This window comes from Cynoglossus semilaevis, chromosome Z, assembly GCF_000523025.1.
Source record: "Cynoglossus semilaevis isolate Cse_v1.0 chromosome Z, Cse_v1.0, whole genome shotgun sequence".
NCBI classification, from domain to species: Eukaryota; Metazoa; Chordata; class Actinopteri; order Pleuronectiformes; family Cynoglossidae; genus Cynoglossus; species Cynoglossus semilaevis.
Window position 1 is genome coordinate 5293972 of NC_024328.1, and position 22765 is coordinate 5316736.

Consider the following 22765-nt stretch of genomic DNA (forward strand, 5'->3'; position numbering starts at 1 on the left):
TCTTGAGCTAATATTTTCAAACTCTTCTCATTCTATTCCCAATTGCCAGAGGTGTGGACCTTAAGTCACATAATTCCAACTCGAGTCAAATTCGAGTCATGAATTTGATGATTTTGGACACGACTTAACACAGAGTTAGTGACTTGACTCAAAATAAAAAAAATGCCAAACAATTCATCATAGTTTTTGGTTAGCTGTTGAAAAATATGTGCTGAATATCTTTTATCATTTGAAAGATTTGTCAAAATTTAATCAACAAGGGGAAGACTTAATGTTTCAACATCTGACCAAAAATAACATTCAAATTATAGTTTTGAAAAAACGTTTTTTCAATATCTGAAAAAAATGACAAAATTAGGAATTTACTATAAAATTTCAAAAAATAAGAAAACACGCTGAAATTATAACATTTTAAATTTCTTTTCCAAAAAGTTACATTACAATAGTTCATTACAATTATATCTGATCATCTGATCAGATGACACACGGAATTAGGATTTTACTGAAAAACTTAAAAAAGAAAAAATTAAAAAAAAAATCTCTAAATGCTGTAATATGATGAGAAATATGCAGAAAAGACAAAATTTAGAATATTCTTTTCCAAACATCACCATCATAATTTTTCACCCTCTGACCAACCTAAATGAAATTATGTTGAAATTAGTTTTACCTAGAAATTCCATTAAAAAAAGTTTCAACAATTTCTCAAAATGCTCTTATTTTAACACAGAGATACAGAAAAGTTAGAATTTTGATTTGTTTTTTTAAAATGTTGATAAAAATTTTCAGCAATTTTCACCAACTAACCACATGACAACAAAAGAGGATTTTACCAAAAGGTTTCAAAATTGTTTTTTCTAAACAATTTTTTTAATATTCTAATTTTATGAGAAACATGCAGAAAAGATAAAATTTGGAATGTTCTTTTTCAAAAAATTTCATCATAATTTTTTACCAACTGACCACATGAAATTAAGATTTTACAGATTCTAAGATTCTAAAAAAAAAACTTTCAAAAATTTTTCAAAATGCTTTAATTTGATGAGAAACATGCAGAAAACGTAACATTTTGATTTATTTTTTAAAAAGGTTTTCATGAAAGTTTTTTAACTTTTAGCTTTTGACTTTTTTATGCTATATTTTGATGAGAAAAGATAACATTTTTTTTTAAAAATGAAAAAAAAATCAGTTTTTCAAAATTTTTCAACATCTGACCAAAACAAGGGTTTTACCGAAAAATGTTGCAAAAAACATGCATGAAGAAAAGATCAAATTTTTTTTAAAAAATCAAAAGTTCTCGTCAAGGATTTTTAACATCTGACCAAAAATATGGGATTGCTGAAAAATTCTGAATTTTTCTTTCCAAAAAATGTTTCAAACTCTATTTTTTCAAATTTTCCAACTTCTGACCAACATGTGAAATTAGGATTTTGCCCAAAAATTCCAAAAAAACGTTTTTCTAAAAAACATTTGAAATGCTTTAATTTGATAAGAAACATGCAGAAAAAAATATAAAAAATCATTTCTCAAAATCTGACCAAAAATTATAAAAGATTATGATAATGATAAAAAATATGTTTTTTCTTAAAATGCTCTAATTTGAGGAGAAATGAGTAGAAAAAAATATACATTTTTAAGAAAAAATGAAAAAATATTTTTAACCCCCCCTTAAAATACTATTGACAACCTTATAATATGTATTTTCTCATCTGTACAAACCAATGTATGAGTTGCTGCCACCTAGTGACTTTAGGGGGGCTTGAATATGTTTTGCCTCTGATGGTGACTGCAATTAATCTTGTTTAGCAGTCCTATACATTTATTTTAACACAATCTTAAGATTGATATTACCAATATAATTAATAAAGAGGAGTTTCAGTGCAATTCATGCTCAGCCAGGCACAACTCCACCAAAAGGACATGAGCCTAGAACCCATCCAGCCTCGGTCAGTGGTTGAGAGGAAGTCCTGTGGCCCAAATACTGCCAGAAGAAGGAGTGGGGAACCATCGATACAGGCCTGGTTCATCTTCTAGAAGGTCTCGAGGGGGGAAAAAAGCTAGAGCCCTATTTTTTCCTAAAATTGGATTTACACTTTTTTTTTAATGAATAAATACAGGTTTTAAAAACATACATGATCTGTGTAGATAAATATTACTCTAAGGTAAAAAAAAAGACTGAAACTGAAGCTGCAGGACTTTGAACCTTACTTAAGACTTGACTTGTGACTTGCCAGTTTTGACTAGCACTCAACTCAGGAATTAAGTGGAAGACTTGAGACCTACTTGTGACTTGCATAACAATGACTTGATCCCATCTCTGCCTAGTTCTACCTTTTAAACCAGGGATCTCAGGTGAGGTGACAGTCCCATGTACACTCACAGATACTCTCTCTCTCTCTCTCTCTCTCTCCTCTTTGTGCTCACGGCTCTCCTCTCTGTGCATCACATTCCCACCAGGAGCTGCATTCCGACACAGCAGGCAGCACTGCACATCTAAATAACAGAGTCCTGCAGGGAGCGCCAACTCTGTGTATGTGTGCGTGCGTGTGTACGTCTCCTGGACAGCAGTGCTGTAGGTTGATCACTAGGCCTGTTAGGAAGCATTGACGTCTCCACCTCAGAGTTGGCACACAGGGGAGTTATTGATTAGCATTAAGCATCCATGCAGATGGCCAATAAAGAGCAGAGGAGCCAAAGAGAGCCTGGGGAGAGCAAGGAGGGACGTGTGTGTGTGTGTGCATGCGTGTGTGTGTGTAGAGACTGTGCTCCAGGCAAAAACAGGGTTGATGAGAAAAACAGCACTAAGGCACGATGTCTTATTAAAAAGAAAATGCAAATGTTTGAGGTAAGAATATGAATTTACTCTTTTACAGGTTAAATTGGGTTTGGAATCATTTATACCATCATTTATACCAGTGACTATTAAGTGATTTAAAACAATTTACCAAGCGATTGCACATTAGCTGTGACTGAGCGTGACCCAATATCCCTAACGTCATCTAACATTTCTTTGCTAATTTCTAGACCAGGGGTTGGGAACCTTTTAGCAGAGCGAGCCAAAAAAGTCACATATTTTAAAATATATTTCCATGAAAGCCACACAATATTTTTTTGACTCCATTTACAGCTAAATGTGTGAATTTTTAAACGAGATCAATAATTTAAAAGCATAATAAGTCTCTGAAATTAAAAAGTGATTTAAAAGATGAATAATGTTGTTATTCTATCCAACACATAAAATACTACTGAACATTAGTGCGACTTCTGGTGCTGCATGGTTTTCCACCAGCGCAAACAAATAATGTACAGATTAAAATGTGTAACAGGGTTATAAATATATGGTTCCACTTGCCATACAAAACAGTTCATTACACACCTTGTAAGAAAAATCTCAATAAGGCGTATGGTCATCTAGTGCAACACCCCTGCTGATTAGTCATGAATCCTGGGGAGCTGCAGTTATGCTCTGCTGTCCTTATGGTAGGTGCACACTTTAGGAGGTCTGTTCTTAATTAATTTTATTGTTTTTATTTTATCATTAACTGTACTTTTACTTATTTCATATTTTCAGCGCGAGACGTGTGTGCTCGCAAGCCATAGGTTCCCAACCCCTGTTCTAGACTAACAGCTTAGCAGAAACCAGATACAAAAGACAAAACTCACCGTCACCTTTAACATCATATTTATTGTTATTTAGTTACTCAATAAAACATATACAGATATATACAATATGCAGGAAAACAGACAACTGCACTTTACATATTATTAAAAAAGAAAAGAAAGAAAACAAAACTCAGTTGTTGCCATCATAGTCCTCCTCCTACTGTTTCAGAAATTCAAATTCAACCGAAGCTTTATTTAAAGATTACAAGATTGCCTAACACACAGCAAAGTTTCTCTTATTATACATGTGCAATAACAATAGTCTCTTTTCCCTTAATCCCCGTATTAAACCTTCCCTCCACCTCTGATTCCACTTCCTGTTGGATGAATTTTTCACAAGTGGTCTAGCTGAGAAGAGAAACAACAATTATGGCCGTTTTAACAAAAGAGAGAATTCGAAGAAAATGATTAGACAAGAAAATGATTTGAGAAAACAATTTGTTTGTTCAAACTGGGGAAAAATTTAACATGGAAAATAAAAAAATCTCTTCATCCACACGACTACATTTGAATGATCAGACTGTGGGCAACAAGTCAAACTTTTCCAGAGCACTGCGTTGTTAGACCAGGTAACAAGAAGACCCTGTTGGTCTAGACTAGGTCTTCAACTTATATCTATAATGTAGATCACACTCCAGCCAGGTCTAACCCCCAGCTGGTCCTTTGTTAGCCAAGGCAGTGTGTGTTTGACCTTAGGTATTATAGTATATACTGACAACAACATTTGTTGGAACTGTTCATGGTAAAAACAGTTTACATTGGTCGGTTGGTTTAGGCTTAACATCAGATCTTCACAATAATAAGAATTTTTCACAGTCCAAAGAAAATGGGTCTGGTTTTTGGAACAGTTTCTCTGTTTCGACACAAAATCACTTCAGACGCTGGAGTGAGTCCCTTTTTGATCACTGTTTTGGTTTTTGTTACTCAGTTGCTCAGTTTCAAATCCTCAAGATTAGCATGAAGTTTTGGAAATAAAAGTGTGACTGTGGATGTGTCTGAAGCATGTTTTTTAAATGAAAACATGAGTTAGTCAAGCTGTACCCGAGGTCTGCCTCTCACTGGCTCTAGAGTCACTTGAAACTAAAACAAGCACATTTTTGACAGTTACGTTGGTGGACGGCACACTGTGTCCACCTTAGAGCTAAGTTGCAGCTTCTCTTCTGCTTGTTATCGTTTCAGGCTTTTTCTTTCGTTCTCGTTCTTCAACGCAAAAAAATAAAAAAAATTATAAAGAATAATTATTGAGTTGAGGTTTGTAAGGGGCATCAGTGAGTCGAGCCCGGGTTTTGTATGTTGCCCAGCAGTGTGTGTGTGTGTGTGTGTGTGTGAGAGAGATTGTGTGTTTCTGTGTGAATTAATGTGTGTGAGGATCAAAGAGTGTCTGTGAGGGTCTGAGAGTTCATGTGTCAAAATGATTATTTATTTGCACGAGTGTTTTTGTCTTTACTGTGAGTGTGTCTCTTTGTTTGCTTGCATTTCTGGGCGTCTTTCTCTCCCTGAACAGGCACACAGATAGGCTTCCTCATCCCCATCCTTGCCATCATCATCCTCATCATCATCGTCATCCTCCTTCTCATCATCATAGTAGTCCTGTTTTTATGTCTCTCTGTCTTTTGTTCCTTCTTCATTTCATGACCTTTTCTCCTTCTTGTTGTTTTTTCAGTTTGTTTGTTTCCAGAGTTTAAGTCAGTGCAGCCACAAACGTCCCAAATCTGTTAGAGATGTCAGAGTGGAGGGAGCGCCACGAGGAGACGGAGCCTCCTCGGCCCTTACTGTCCCCCAGCTCGTCTGTGCAGTGGACAGAGAGGCACTGCAGGTGGTTTCCTCCACTGTTTCCTCCTCCACCTCCATTGGCTCCTGTGGCTGCTGCTCCATTCTTATTCTGACCCTGCTCTGATTCTGCAAACAAACGAAAAGGACATGGTTCAATTCAAGGCTGGTTTGCAATAACATAAACATTATTAATAATAATAATAACAATAATAAGTAAAAGTGTGCGGCATAAAATGCAATACTCGCACCTTAGAGAAATACAGAAACATATTTTGTAAATGTGTTAAGAAAAAAAAAAACGAGTCACTGTTTTTCCTGAGTCTGATCCAAAAGAATAATAAACACTTTATATTATATCCTAACTCCAGTGATTTTGTCACATCCCACTCCAAGTCTGCACTGTGAAAATCCAGTTAACACTCCACCTCCACATCACTACAGTCCCACTTTCGCCAGCTTCCACCTGGTGAATATAACCTAAAAATATAGGCTTCAGAGCACAAGAGGTCTTCCTCTGGTGACACACACAAATGCGCACACGCACACAAACTAATGTGCAGAAACACACACAGGAACATTAGCTCTCTCAGCCGTGCAAATCTACCCTTATATGACCTCCAGTCAGAGGGGTCAAAGGGCAAAAACAAACCTGACCCATGACCCTGTTTGACCCAGTTTACCATAGTAATGACCAGGCTGTGGTGTCTAAAACTCACAGGTCACCAAATACACAGTACCTTTTAATAAAATGATCACAGCAGACGTCCAGGAAACTGACGGCCAGGCTGATTTTATGTCACATTAAAAGTAGAGCGTGTAAAATTTAGGAGATCTAGGAGAGCTTATTGACAGAAAATAAATACCTCCCTCCCCCATCTGCTCTCCCAAGTATGTGTGAATTTATGGGGTATTGTTTCTATTTGCAAAACAAACTATACATACGTGAGACCAAGTTCTGCTCTATGGACAACAGTGGAGAGGAGAGGATGATCTCTGATCTCTGACAGAGAAGAGCCTGTTGGAGGTTCAGATGATAGGTCAAAGGTCAGTGAGCTGATCACCAGGTTGCTTTTCTTATCGTCCTTTTTACTTTTATATATTTATGTGGACCATATCCACACTACAGAAAGACATATACTCTACACAGTACCTTCACATCGATGCCTTCACAGACACGTATTAGTCTGTTAGATGAACATGCTTGTCAAATCATTCAGCCATATCCTGCTGCCAGTATAACTATAAGAGCATGTGTCATTGTTTTCTCACAAAGACTAGATCGAGTCTTTGTGAGTCATGATCACAAAATATACATATATATACATTAAATGTAAAAAAAATTTTTTTTTTTGCAAAATTTACAAATAAACAGTTCCAGTCCCTGTGGTACTGATTGGTTTTTCACTATAGTTTAATCCAATAGTACACATCAATATTACTGAGGGAAACAAATAGAGTGCAGGACCAGTGTGGTATAATAACTGATTCTGCTGTTGGTGACACAAAGACTTAACATTTGCCACAGGGTTAGTCAGTCAAACAACTCAGCGTGGAGGATTCTCACCCCCTCGTAGCATCAAACCCCCAACTCTGTAGCCATCACATTCCCCTTCACCTAGTACTGCTGCTGCTGCTGCTGCCACTGCCCTCCGGCTGTGGCATTAGCAGCTTGTTGTATCCAGACCCAGCAGGGTCTGCAGCTGCCTGAACAGTCAACAAAGCGATTTCACCCTGAGCTGCTGCTGGACATGTGGAGAGCTGACATCAACCAACCACAGACACCAACACCAACATCTCCACCACCGCTGCTGCTGCTGCAACACTTTCACACATACAGCCATGTTCACACAAACACACCACAACAGCTAGAAAAGATCACTTAAAACCAGGTCTAAGGAGGAAAAATAAAAAAAAATAAGGGTCTGCTGAAAACCAGTATGGTGTCACCATTTGTGTGCAAGGCCATTTTCTACAGTAGGGGTTCCCAGACAATTTCATACCCCTGCCAAAACGGCATTAGTTTCTGGCCAGGGACCCAATTGGCAAAACCACAGCCAAGGCTACAAAATATGTAAAGAAACATCAACTTTTAGAATGCATTCTCTCATTTTTATTCACTATTCTAAAATTATTGTATTTTTTCAGCATAAGAAAATGTGTTTGTCCACTCCTTTGGTCTGTTTCTTGTCAAAAACCTGACCATTTTGCGCTAGCTAGCTACATGCTAGCTTGAGGAGCAGAGCAGTTTGCTAACAGGCGCTAACTGCTAGTTGTGCGCAGATTATGATGTTGACATGTTGAAGTTGCAACTGTCACACAAGATTTCAGTTCAGGTAGCATAATAAAAATGAATTATGGTTCAGGACAAATGGCTATTTAAAAATTAAATTTAAAATATTTATTATTAGCTTTGGCTTTTTTCTCCTGAGCAATATCCACTGTTCACGTTGAGTCCTGATTTAAAAGCTTCAGCGTGAAATTCCGCACCACAGCAGAGCAACAAGAAAATTCGCTGTGACATTTTACAAAAGACAGAATCGTTCTTTCCTTAGTCAACTGTAAAGACCTGTCGCGTTACAGCTGTTTATCGACTCGTATCCGGGGGTGAAACCTCACCAACTGCCTTTAAGATGAAGAGAGCAACAGGAGCACAGCATGGAAATGGATGATAATGTTAATAAAGACAAATTCAACAGAGCGGTAACATCCAACTGCACCTAAGGGTTCTGAAGTAAATTTCCAAACGGAGAAGATGTTTAAACAAACACAAACACGTCAGACATATGACTGAAAATCCAAGTCTCACTTCTGTGTCGGTGCAGCACGTCCTCAATTAATGTCTGCTGACACACACAGACACACTAACACACACTCACAGTATAAACTATATTCCCGTGGTTCCCATGTTCAGGCTATTTGAAATCGAATTTTTATTTTACACTTATAACACTTGGTTAGAGATTGTTCTTATTATAAAGTAATAATAACACAGAACAAATTACTATTGTTGCAAAAATGTTTTACCAAAGGAACAATTAATTAAGAAAAATTACTTTATATCAAAAGTATTTCATAAAACAGGTTAGGCTTAAGTCCATCAATTATGTTACAAAACATTAACATTATTTATGATTAAAAAGGACAGAAATGTTGCCTAACTTGTTACAAAAACTACTACTACTACTAAAAACTTTAATATTGAAATAAATATTTGAATGTAAAATGAGTAGATTTAAAAAAAAAAAAAATGCCGTTTGTGCTTGGTATGGCTGACCGTAGTCTCAGTCTTCTTTGTTGTATAGTGGGAAGCTAAGCAGCAGTTTCAACTCACTCTGGATAAATTACAACAGTTCCCTTGTCATTCATGGCGGTCTTTATATTACGAACACTACAAAACCAGGTTATTTTAAACACACAAAAAAAACAAAAAACAACTCCTTTGTTGAGGTGAAAGTTCCTCAGAGCTGTCACCTTGATTTCCCAGGACCCAGAATCCCGAGCATCAGGCATCTGCCCTCTTTTTCTATCCCGAGCTCCACACTTCCATGATGACACCTCACCTTTGACCCTCTGATCCTGAGGCCAAGGCCCCGTCTTCTTTACAAACAAACGCACCAATGAGAAGACGCTGCCCGCTGACACAAACACCCAAAAGGCTGTGGCTGCGAAGACAGGGTGTGACATCAGGTCAGATTCTTTCTGCATAACAACCACCGACCAAAAACCACTGCAGCGTCTTTGTCAGCACAAAAAAACTCCACAAAACAAAACACTGAGGGGGAGAGAGATCGGATTTTAAAAGATGAAAGAGAGAAACAGTAGTGTGATATTTAAAAAAAAAGGCTGAGGAAAATGTTAGGTTTCAGCCAGAAGAGCTACTTGTTGATGATTGTAAAATACCCCAGAAAAAAATAATATTACACTAATAAACACTAATAATACTAAAACACTATATTTGCAATAGTTCATGGACACCAAAACAAAAACAAAACTAACAACAGGGGCAACAACAGGGGCAACAACAGGGCCCATGGGGCAGACGACTGGGAGAAGGAATATTAACCAAGCATTTCAACTTCTCGGTGCATTGTTCTTTAATGTTGCCCATTAACACAACTTGTGAACGTAACCATCCATTTACTACAACTGATCTATTGGAAAGAAGAGAGCTGCGCATGAACTATCCCCTGCCCTGGTGGATGGGGGAGGGGTTATGAAAGAATCCCTAAACCCCCCTATCTCCCCCAATCTCCACCCATGTGCTGCGGTGTGACCTTTCCCTCCGCATATCTGGAGGCAAGCAGAGGGCAAGTTTCTCAGGCACAAGGGCACATGGGTAATTTTGATTTGAATTTCCTCTCTGTTCTCTGGACTGAAAAAGATGGGTGAGAGAGGGAGGGAGGGAAAAAAAGAAAAAAAAATATAGTGAATAACTTGATGAGGCAGGCATTGCCCCCAGTGTTTCCTTACCTTGTTTTCACACACACATGCACGCGCACGCGCGCACCCGCATATACACACACACATTCTCTCTCTCTCACACATATACACACACCCATTCACACACACACACGCACACACACACAGTCCTGTGGTGCATGGAAATCACTCATTCATGAGAAATGTTTAGGAAAGCAGACACAGATCAGAACATGGAAGTGATTTAAAACCTGGGCCATAACTCACGCACACGTCCAGTGTGTCGTCCAAGTCAGTGACATATTGATCATCTTCACTGTCTCTCCTGTGTTTCACACACACCCAAACACACACAAACACACTCCTGCTCTCTCTCTCTCTGTCTTCACTCCATTACTTAACTATCTAATCGCCTTGTTTGACTGGTTAGGCTGAAAGCAGGAAGTTTACCACGCAGGAGGAGGAGAGGAGAGTCGCTGCAACTACACTGAGCACCAACCGATACGTCTGACACCACCCTTTATAATCAGCATGTGGATCTGTTCACAACAGTTTTGGCTCTAACTTTTGTCTAGCAACTTTAAAATCTAAATCTTCAAGCACATCTGAAAAACCACGTCAGCTGAACCCCTGCTGGTGTGGCAGTGTGTGTACAAATTTCTTTCTTAAGTGACAGTACATATGCATCAGTCCTAGTTCATGCATTAAGGACATCAAAAAGTACATTGTAGTATTTACATAATTTAATGTACATGGAATCTCCATGCAACCACACCCTGTAACAATGGAGGCTCTGTCCAGTACTTATAAACAAGCTATGGCTTAAGTCAAACCAATGTAATATTATGGTTTCTGTCAAACAGTAAAAATGTACTGATTGTTTATATACAAAAAAAAAAGAAAGTTCTGCTGCTTTTCTGTTGAGGTCAGGACTTTTCCGGCAGACACTGAATAAGAGAGACTGCACATTTTAGGGGCAAATAATGTAAACATCCACTGCTAAGTTTTTTTTTTTTTTTTCTTATTCTTACACTGTGCTTTTTCAGCATATTTATCCTCTCTGTTCTCTGCTGCTGCCAACGCTGCTGCAGCTAAAGTTGCTAAAGCTGCTTCTCTCCAAATGGAATATTCACCACATGCTGAGACAAGTTTTGTTTTATTCTAATAGCGTTCCTCCAGGAAAACAAAACACCGGATGAGTTGCTGATGTTGTGAAGACTTGACGATCCAGCCAAGAAAAAACTAAGAAAAAGAAAAGGACCCGACACCTTTACCCCACATTCTTTCTCTACTTGTCAGTCATGAAAAACCAACTTCCTCTGACTGTCAGTCCAGCAGCAATGCTGTGCGTGAATAAACTCACGACTGCAACTAAGGGCTATATTTATGAATTATTTTAGAATTCATTTTTTATTAATTTAATATTAATTGTAATACATAACACAAAACCTAAAAAGGTGGCAAAGGCAGGATATCTGTTGCTGCTGTGGAGATTGCCGTGTTATAATGAATACTCCGCATAATCAATAATCAAAGCTCTGGCAGTAATGTCAAAATTGCATCAGCCTTATAAGTGGTTATCAAATCCTATTCTTTCTACAATGTTTATTTTCACAAACATCAATGACCATGAAAAAACGTATTTTACTGTAAAAATAACAAATCAAGTTTGTGGTCCAGGAAAATGAAATAAATTATTAGATTATATTTTTTATAAATACAAAAATTAAAATAAAATTTATATATATTTATAGACATACATATATACACATATAAAGACACAAATATGTATGTGTATATAAATATATATACATATATTCACATATATAGACACACATATATGTATGTGTATATAAATGTATATAAATATATACTGCATATACATATATATTGTTATAGTTTGTACTGGTGTTTGAAGTGTTAAATATTTTGTGATGAAGTGAGCAATGACACAGGAGCTGGGTCTAAATACATCTCACACTGTGTGTCTGCAGACGAAAAATACACACTATCACGTTACACGCACACACAGACAAACACATGCACGCGCACACACGCATCACACAAGTGACTCGTGTAATTGTGAATTGTGTTTGTGGTGTTTCGATGATATAAAAAGTTGACATTTTACATCTCTGTTTCACTTTACTTTGCATTTTATTCATGTGTAAATAACAAAAATGTTAAAACTAAAAGAAAGTCATTCTTGAAATTTTAGGAAAAAATAATCTATAAATTATTTAATTCTAATGGTTGACGTTTAGACCAAATTAAAGAGTTGCATTGATTAACCTGTCATGGAGCACAGTCGCCTGAGGAGGAATCACGACTTTTGCAAACAATATAAAGAAATGATTGGAGGCTAATTACTGCGATTATTGTAATGATTATCATTTAAAGCACAACAGGCCTGAAGTCTTCCAGGCTTTTATTTATATTGTGTGTGTGTGGTTGAAAATGCCAATATGAAAATCATAAAATGAGAGGTGAGGTGCCAATCACTTTTACCTGTATTTGGTATTAGTTCTCGCATGTATATGTATATGTACAGTATGTATACACACACACACACACATATATGTATGTGTGTGTGTGTATATATATACGTGTGTGTATGTATATATACACACACACATATACACATACCCACACATATATATACCTACATAACGTATATATGTATATATATATGTATATATGTATATATATATATATATCAACACACTGAACACAGTGTGTTTTATAGTGTGGCTTTGGTAACAAATTGCTCATCAAGATTGTTAACATATCAGATGTACTGGTCAATTTTCAAAAGGTTTGACACAGATTTGACCAGAAAGAAAAAGCCCTGGTTGACATAAAATGAGGAGTGAGAACTGTTCCACAGCGTCAACTCATGAACACTTTCCACTAAAATAATGAAGTCACTCAAAGTGTAAAAATAAAAATAAGTGAATCATTTCCTACGCTTGCTGCTGACAGTCTTATCAGGACTCAGCAGCAGTTTCCATAAGAATGGACACAGATTCAGAGACGCATGGAGGAAGGCTGAAGAAGACAAAAAGTTTCATGAGGGAATTGGATGTGAACTGACACCGAGTGTGGTCTTTGAAAATGCGCAGAACCTAAACTTGAATACCAACAATAGGGAAATTCTTCCACAACTAAAGCTGTCATTTTCACTCTACATGCATTGTTTAGACAGATGATGAGACTTTCAATAATTATGAATGAATAGTTTTGATCTTCCAGGGACAAATGTAAGGACTGTCAGCAGGCAGCATCATCTCCTCTGATCTGTAGTAGCGCAGAGATACTGGGACAGGATGACAAAGAGTAAAAAAAAAAAAAAAATTTTACAGGAAAATTAGCCAATAATCAATATGTCTGAATAATTGATTTAAATTAACAAATTTATCTCAGCCAGTTTTAACCGGTCATAAGGACAATGTAGTCACTGGTCTGAACCACAGTGATGTATTGTTGGTCAAATCAAATTTTATTAGGTGAATTTTTAATGGAGAAATGCTTCTGTGTCAATTTAAATTGATTTTTTTAAATGGATTGATATTCTTTGTTGACAATCTTACAGTTTTGATTGGCTGCCAATATAGACCTTTCAAAGACTAAACCACAAACTAATTAATTAACAGTGTTAATTGACAGTCATTTTATCGTTTTAAAAATGATCATTAGCTGTAGCTTCGCAACAAACAATGGTTTGAATTGATATGATTTCATCATATTTTTACTGACACACATGCGCGCACACACACACACACATTGGGGTCCATGACTTAACTTTAAATGATTATGTTGTGTTTCTCACCTCCTTCAGCATAACCTAAGCATGAGATTGAATCCCTAACACCCGCCTTTCACACACACGCACACATGCACACATGCACACACACAAACACAACGTCCTTACACATCTCCACCTCCTCCTCTTTTTCATCTCTGCTGTCTGAAGCACTCAAATGTGAAACTGTCAGGAGCCGTGATTTGTGCTAACTAGCTATCGATCCCTCCAGAGCTGTTACTACTGCTGCTGCTGCTGCTGCTACTGCTAAAGAAGCTGCTGTTAGTGCTGCTAATGTTGAAACTGAGGTTGCAGCTGCTGCTCCTAAAGATGCTACTGCTGCGGGACCAGTCTTGTCCAATAAAACATAGAAACAGAAAGATTGAAGATGGAGAGGGACATTATAGACAGATGAGAGAAAGACAGAGGGGGTTAAAGAGTGGGGAAGGAGGGAAGAGAAGGGGAGTAAGAGAGAAGGAAAAAAGACAAAACAAGACAAAAGAGAGGGAATGTGAGATTAGAAAAAAAACTGACAGACCAAAAGATAGAGCAAGGAGTGAGAGAAAGGGAGAGAGAGACGGAGAGTAAGACAGAGACAGAAAAGAGACAGAAAGAGGGACGGGACGAGGGAGCGATGGGAGCTGAGGGAGAAAAGATGTGGAAAAAGTGATGAAGACTAGGAAGAGAAAGTAAAAAAAAAACAAAAGTGCAAAAGAGAGTGGGGGGAGCAGCGGGAGGAATAGGAGGAGGGGAGCTTGAGACATGAGGCGAAGACCCCTTTAAAAAAAATCCTCACTTTTCCTGAGAACACGTAATGTTTAAATATCATTACTGTCAGAGATGTAAAGATGTGAAGACGAGTCCCGTAATGTGAACGGTCGCACTTTACTACTACTTACTTTACACACACTCACACACAAAGAATCCAAATGTTTAGTTTTTGCTCTAATTCATCTTTTTTTAAGGAATTTAACACACTCTTCCTCTTTTGTAAATGACAACAGAACATTTTTTCAGAAGTCACCATTTTCACTGACCTTGCTGTCATTTTACACTTTCACATCAGACAGAAAATCAACGGGGACAGAAACAATATTTTTTTTTTCCACTTGAGTGTTAGTTATTTCTGTGCTCATTTATAATTAGAACAAGAGGTGACATCAGTCACACACACACGTGCGTGCGCACACATGTACACACACACGTCAGGTCTCAATCTAGTATAAACAATACGCCTAAGACTGTCCCGGCAGACGTTGTTTCTCTGCTGAACAAAAGGGTTTCCAACACTTTAAAAGCTCTTAAACACACACGTGTGTGTTTACATATGTCCTAGTATTTTCATTTGAAAATAATTGCATTGATTGCTAAAGTATATACACTTTAGGTGTATTTAAGTTTACAAGCACATACATTTAACTTTGGAAAGCATTAAAAAAAGATAAGGACTAACAAGGAGTGAATTAAAAAAGTGTGCCTATGAAAATACATTTACGCTCAGAATTATTTTATTTACATATAATATTTTTATGGAATTTTACTTTTTCTGTCATTTCATTTCTGTTGTAATGTTTTTTCTGCAGCATAAAAAAATAAAAAATAAAATTTAAATATAATATATATGTATTAAATATAAATGCATGACAAATAATGTGAATAAAATTTATTAATATCGCAATAGTTCACACAAAGCAAAGCAAAGATTATTATTTTTGTTTTCAGTTAAATTTATTTTTTATTAAAAAAACATTAAAATCCAAATACATAAGGCTTCAATGATCTCATTATATTTTGCTGCAGGTTATCGCTATTAATAATACTAAATATAAAAATTATGCATTTATATATTTATATAATTTAGACATAATAAATAAAACTACAAACAACCGCATTAGTAAAACACAATTGTACAATAACATAAATATTTTTATATAGCTATAATTTATATTTAAAAATGTGACAATTATATAATTGTACAATAGCGTTAAAGTAATTTTAAAATTTAAATTGAAAATCTTTCTGTCCTTTTTCACATTATTATAAATTATTTAGAATTTTTCTGTTGAAATATATTATTTATATAATTTTATATTTAAATATATAAATTATACATTAATTACAATAATCACATATATAGAAAAACCTATTCTGAATTTGTAAAAATCCAAATTTCCCCCCAGCAAATAAATATAAATAATTCTAACACCCAATGACTTCCTTAATGACATTAAATTCCTCACATTTGTGTTGTGCTGGTGTAGAGCCAGTGCACACACGGCAGCCCTCGCATTTTTATCCCATGGTAATAAGAAAAACAAACACGTAAGGAGGCGAAGGAAACCCCCGCTGCGGCGATGCATATCCTCCAAAAGCTATTAATCTTCTGAATGTAGCTGTTCACCCTGAAAAGCCAGATAACGAAGCCTAGGAAATGTTTGCTTCTCTCCACAGCAGCAGCAGCGACTAAGAGTGTTTCTTTACACAGACTATAGCTCCTCTGCGACACTGCAGAGTGACACTAAAGATGCACACTTGAGTGTTCTCAAATGGGAATTTAACACACCTTCAGACTGGAATCTCGGTAGGGTTTCCAGTCGAACACAGTATTACCTTACTCTAAGGTGAGGTGCTACCTTTTAATTGTTTTGGGTGATTAACATTCTTTTCAGATTTCTGAAGAATTTTATATAGTTACATAGTTTAACAACTGTACAAACACTGATAATTTCTTGAGGCCTGAGGTACAGCTGTGTGTGTGTGATGCTAAACAGGAAAAAGAAAAAAAGAAAGGAAAGTATTACCTTCTTTGCCACAGTTTTGGCCCTTGTTTTTTTCCCAGGGTCCCATCGTCTTGTCATCCTCTGACCCATCCATCATGGTCTTGTCGCTGGGCACGTACCAGGTGGCGTGCTGCTCTGCCATGAGAGTGTCCAGATCAATAGTGCCCATGGAATTCTTTCCAGAGTCTGGACTACAGCCCCCGAGCTCGCCATCTCCGTTCTCCCCACTCTTCTTGCCATTCTTCAAGGCCAGAGGCTGGTCCTCAGAGATACTAAACTGTTGCCGCTGCAGCTGAATCTGGGCCTGCAGAATCTCCAGGGGATGAATTTCTTCCTGGCCTGAGGTGCTGGATGGAGTACGTACCTGCTCCACTCCCGGGGTGCCTGGGTGACTGATCCCATTGGCCCCTGTGCCCCCACTGCTGCTGTTCAGTCCATAGCTATCAGGTGTTGAGGTAGTGTGATTGTTAATGCCGATATTGAGAGGCTTCTGTCCGTTTACTAACCCGTGGTCACTTCTCTGCATTTTAGGCGAGCCAGTGATCAATGGGCTGCGATTGGGCTTTGTAGCTAAGGCCCCTCCAGCGTCCGAGCTGGATGACACCTCATCCTCGTTGACAAAGTGGGTGCTCACATCTTCAGGAAAGTCCACCCGTGGTGAGTTACTGTTGGACTTAGTGACACTCTGAATGCCACTGTCCAGAGAAGACATCAGGTCGGCCTGGTCCCCCAACATTAGTTCACCTCCTTTGCCCCAGGAGGGAGATTGGAGGTGTTTCTCATGGGGTGTGCCCCCACCCCTCTCCCCAATGCCAGCTGAGGGGGCCTGCTGGCCTGGACTTACAACAGGGTTACCATTGTCAGAAGAAAAAAAAATCCCAGGGCTTACATGTCCACTGTCTCTTTTTCTCCTGCCTCTCCCTCTCCCACTCCCTGTTGTCGCTTTCCCCTCACTGCACGGGGTAGCATCCATGTTGTAGTTTGGGGAGAGGGCACTGGCTTCCCCCTGCACCGTCTGACTTTGACTTGCAGGCTTAGCAGAGTTGCTATTCCCGGTGCCAGGAATCTGGCTGTTCTGGGAAGTGGCGTTCTGAAAATATTCAGGACCAGCACTGCCTGTCCCATTAGATGTGCTGCTATTAATATCCTGCTCTGTCTGACTCAGTTTTCGTTTGCCCTCATTTTGGTTCTTTTTATTGAACGTTACATTGAGGTTGGGGGCCCCTAGGCTGGCGATCATGTTCTGGCAGGCCGTGGAAAGGGCTGCAAGGCAGCTCTGCCCAAAAACACTGTCCTTAGTGTTGGGTTTGCTAAAGTTCCCAAGAGACAGAGATCCTAGCTTACTCACATTGGACCGTGGGCCTGCGGGGAACTCAGACTGGGGAGGATAGCTCCCAGGTGAGGTGCTCACCCCTTGAGGAGCGCTGTGGGCCGATCCTTGACGATTAGTTCCCCCATAGGGAAAGTTGGGCTGTGTTGCCATGGGCGGTGCAGGAAAATCAGCCGGCCTTCGCTCTGATGGTGCGTTTGGATGACCCGCTCCGGCTCCAGGAGACTGCATCTGTGAGAGGTTACCCATGTTGCCTCCAAACTGTGAGTGCATGCCTGGGGAATGTAGGGCTGGTACATGCCCATCTCCTGGTATTCTCATGGGCTCCTGCATACCCATGCCTGGCCTAAACATCATGCCGGTGCCATTCTGCTGTAGCCCCATGTCATGGGGTCCAGATTCGTTTCCTGCACCAACCATACGTCGTGACATCATCTCTCCTTGTGGGTGGGAACCTTGAAACCAAGAGTTCTCTTGGGCAACATGAGGATTTTGTCCATCTATGTTAGGCATCCTGCCACTGTTTTCCCGGTCGAAGCCGGACGGATGCATGCCACCCACCGGACCTCCGTGAGCCATGGGGCCAGGAGGTACTTCGCCATGATGTCCTAGTTGCTGCAAGCTAGGCTGCCTCATCCTCTGCTGCTGGTTCCGTGAGGCCATCTGTTTTATCATCATGGCTGCGTTCTGGCGCTGCTGCAGAGACTGCTGCTCAGGCCCCGGGTGCTGCAGGGGACCCGGTGGAAAACCTTCACTAACAGGTGGGGTGAATTCTGCAGGCATGCCAGGATATGAGGACGGAGAAAGGTGGTTATCCATGCCGGTACACCAGCCATCACCACCATGTGTATTAGGAAAGTCAAATCGGGGCCTTTTTGCCATATTCATATAGGGGGAGTCAAAGTGTTGGAGCCTCTGATTTGGGGGCTGTTGGGAGGGAGGAGGAGCAGGCTGTTGCATATTAAACATTGGGTCCCCATAGGGGTGCAAACCCCTATTTTCTAGTCTGTGAATGGGATATTCAAATTGGTTGTGTTGGCCAGGCATCATGACCCCACCATCCAAAATGTTGGGGTTAGTAGAGCCGGGCTCAGCTTGAGGGGGTCGGGGGAGTCCTGGAGGGCAGGAGTTCTGTCTGGCTATAAGGCCAGCCTGTTGCTGCTGCATGAGAGAATGTCTGGTATTGACACCCGGGTCTATTCCCACGGGCACCTTTCGTCCATTTCCAAAACGCTCAAAAAACATTCCATGCTGAGGCTGTTGTGGTGGAGGCTGGTGTCCCTTAGACATGCCCTGCATACCTGGTGTCCGTGGCATGCCAGTGTTTCCAGGGAAATTTGGACCTGGAACTGGTCTTCCAGGGCCAAAGTGGGACAACTGAGAATCTGATTCTGATGGGGAAAAGACAGGTACATCAAAATGTCCAGATGGCGGTTCACCTGGAAAATTATACTCTAATCCTTCAACACCTCCTTGGTTTGGCATCCGCCTTGATTCCAGGCTGTGAGAGTCAGAGGAGGAGGAAGAAGGGACACCATGAAAGGAGGCTGCTCTGTTGGGAGATTGATCCAGAGGGAGACAGGGGGCAGGGACAGCATGGCTCCCACTGGGAGGCCCGTGATGTTGAAAATCAGGCATGTTACCAGCTCGCTGCTGCTGTGGTGGCTGCTGCTGCTGCTGCTGTTGCTGCTGCTGGGGGAAGCCATCTCCTGTCTGCCCCTCAGCCAGAGGATCAAATCCTTCTCCAAAGCCCTGCTGTGGTCCGATGCCATTGTTACTAAAACCCATTAACCTGCCACCATGCAGGCATGAAGACCCGGGCTCTGGGCCTCCAAAATTCCCAGCAAAATGCGGATGATGTTGGTGGGGGTGAGGTTGGTTGCCATGAGGGTGTCCTTGGTGAGGTTGTTGATTGCTAAAAAATCCATGCATGGGTCCTTGCTGTTGCTGCTGCTGTTGTTGGAGTGCACTGCCTGCATGCATGTCCGTGTGGCCCCGTGCAGGGTGAAAACCTCCATACTGCTCTCCATTCATGTTCATGTTGAGACCCAGCATCTGCGGCTCACCCATGGGGCCCATGCCAGGCTCCACCGTTCCTTGTGGGGTCCCGGCGTGAAAACCTGGGTTTTTATAGTGGGATCCCATGTTCAGTCGTGCTTGGTTTATATTTCTCTCTGACTGGCCAGGGGTTTTGCTCTGAATCTGAGAACCAAACTGCTCCAGCCCAAACATACTCCCTGGCGATTAATCCCACATGACGGCCAATTTGCCAGTTTTCTGTCTGTTTGACCCCAAAAAGACAAAAAACATGAACATTAAAAAAACATTCAAAAATGTAAACAAAATATATACAATTTAACTCAGTTAATAAATGTAAAAAAAAAAACAACTTACCGTTTACGTTTTCATTGTAGCAACTCAATTGCGTTTTTGGTATATAACTTATCCAAAGACGTGTAGAAGAAAAGGGGAGAGACAGGCTGCGTCCAAATTACGCACAGAAAAATGTTCTTGATTTCTAAGCTTCAAAGTTGCTCTTCCTTTGAGTTTTGTCTTTAATATGCTAATTAATAATTAAAAATGGTTCGTTTCATTTTCGTGAAGAGGTTTTAATTGTCCAAAGTTTCGATGTGGCAATTTCTTCAAGACGCAAAACAACTCGCAGTAAACAAGAGGGACAACTGGAGAAGTGAAGTGGGAATTATTTATAATTCATTATTCCAGTCCAATGTTGAATGTTCCAGAGCGAGTTTCTGAATAAGGTCCCATAGTGGAAACAAGAAGAAAGTCCAAATTGGAGCCGTAGAATTAGAAAAACATAACCTCTGCGGCCCAGATTATATATAAATTTTAAAAATCCTTTACATAAAACACCAACTTTCCTGAAAATTATATAATGCGAGAAAATGTCCACGGATCCACAGAAGAACCGGAGCGTCCGTCCTTGGCGCGGCTAGAGCCTGGTGCGCGGCGGAGCTGGCGGCGCCCACTGCACTGTTCTACCCGAGCTCCACGCCGATACAACGACTTGGAATCATCCTTTACCCGCTGCCTTTTTGATGTTTCAGTGCGTCAATTCTTTGTTTTAAACAAAAAGATCTTCTGTTAAGCGTGCTTAAAACCCGTCCGTTTTACCGGTTAATAACTCTGCTGCCGTGCGTAAAGAGCGCAAGGCACGCACTCGGTGAATAGAAAAGATCCACACACGGACCAGTCTGACACGCGCAAACACTTCGCTGCTGCTCTGCTCTAGGGGACTGACTAAGTGTAAGGATACACAGGCGTCCAGTAGATCCAGCAACAAGTTTTTCATTTCTGCAGCCACTTCCATGTATGTGATTTCGGCCAATCAGAGGCGGCAGAAAAACATGATAGGCGGGGCCAACATTTTTAAGGTGGTCTGAAGAATTAAAGTTAAAAAATGTTTCAATTATTATTCTGTGAACCAATTAAATGTATTTAATCTTTAAACGGTTCCGCCAGAAACTGCACATAATAAAATATAAAGACTACGATAAAGGAACTTGATGTTGATGATACAATGGAAGGCACAGTAATGTATAACGCGATGGAATACAAAAACATTTTATATTTACTAACAGTTACGCATTAACAAAATAATTGTAATAATACTATATTAGATATTAAACTGTAGAATATAAAAATATAATTTTAAATCAAATTGTAAAAGTAGTTTGGGGTTACCTTTAGTATGCATTTTGTATATTTATTTCTCATTTCTGCTCTTTTCTCGTGTTTTTTTAAATAAATATGGAAATTAATCAGTCAGGTTAAGAAAAACTCACCATGTTTGCTCTTAGCACCTTACCATTGATGTCATCTTAGAACCTTTAAAATACGGCATTTCACAAAACAAACACAAATAAACAGGAAAAAATGTAACAGTTCGGGACTTTGTACATTTAGGTGAAGCAGGAACTTGTTTCTTCGGTCTTTAAACTTTCACTTTTTGAGGCTTGCACCAGACTTTTGCTTTCTGACACGGTTGTCCTTCCCCTGGTCTAAATCCACAGGAAAAACTGTCAATACTGATGGAGTCAACAGAAAATGCTGCCTGAACTAGGATCTCCACCAATACCAGGAATGTGAATTGAAACAGATCTAATATGTGATATGAGATTTTAAAACTAAAGGTCTGAAATAGTTTACTTTTTCTGAACAGGGAACCAGGAGGGAAAAAACATTCCTTAAAAACCATCTGAACTAAATCATATGGGTGATATTGAGCCTGAAGTTTCCAATAATCAATAGCAGTCTCTAAGTATTGGTCTGTATGTTAGAAGCTGCGGTGGAGTCGATTGAATATAACTGACCTCATTAACATTTACAGTGTATGACGCAATGATCTTTGTTTAAGTCGAGCACTAACCGACAGCAACTGTAACCGTTGGAGGAACTGAACTCTCAGGTCTGGCGGAAAAACTGAGTTTAACATGTGGAACAAAACCAACAAACAACTGCTGTTTTCGTGTGTGTGTGTGTGTGTGTGTGTGTGTGTGAGTTGAATTCTCATCGTCTTGTTACTGACCGTAGGGAGAGCTTTAGAGTGAACATCTACAGATACATTTAGTTTAGCAGACTGTTGTCGTTGTTGTTGTTGTTGTTATTTCTATTTTCTTTACCCTTGTGTGTCTTTGCGACTGAACGATGAACTCTTTCTGGTCTGCAGAATATTTGACCGCATTTACGCGTGTTTATTTTGGAGTTTAACATTTAGCATTTTAATAAAAGCTGTGTGCATGTGTGTGTTTGAATAATGGCGATCTACTTTGGCCGCGTCATAATTTAATGTTCATATATGTATGTTGACGAGAGAGAGAGAGAGGTGGTAAGGGTGGAGGTTTTACTAAACGGACACAGTGTCACCTAGTGGCCATAGACGATACATTAAATGACAGAAAATTACATTTGCGTCAAATGTGTTTGTTGAATAGTTCGTCTGTTAAAATGCTTGTTTTCAATTACGCGTCAAAAGAA

The 22765-nt window shown here is 39.4% G+C and overlaps 1 protein-coding gene across 1 annotated transcript; it reads right to left on the reverse strand.

The window, feature by feature from the left end:
• Positions 1-3665: 3665 nt before the first annotated feature.
• Positions 3666-21942, reverse strand: mn1b (meningioma 1b). The gene is made up of 3 exons (XM_008336077.3): positions 20162-21942; positions 16459-20048; positions 3666-5562 (listed from the first exon to the last, which is right to left on the reverse strand). Exons 2-3 carry the CDS (start codon positions 19997-19999, stop codon positions 5345-5347), a joined length of 3759 nt encoding a protein of 1252 aa, XP_008334299.1. The 5' UTR covers positions 20000-20048; positions 20162-21942; the 3' UTR covers positions 3666-5344.
• Between the last annotated feature and the right edge of the window lie 823 nt (positions 21943-22765).

What these genes read in the sequence shown, in the direction of transcription:
- mn1b (XM_008336077.3), bottom strand. Translation starts at nt 19,999, where the DNA reads ATGTTTGGGCTGGAGCAGTTTGGTTCTCAGATTCAGAGCAAAACCCCT. An exon ending in CCAAAACTGTGGCAAAGAAG is followed by an intron (nt 5,563 to 16,458) that starts GTAATACTTTCC and finishes GTTTGTTTGCAG; the next exon opens with AATCAGAGCAGGGTCAGAAT.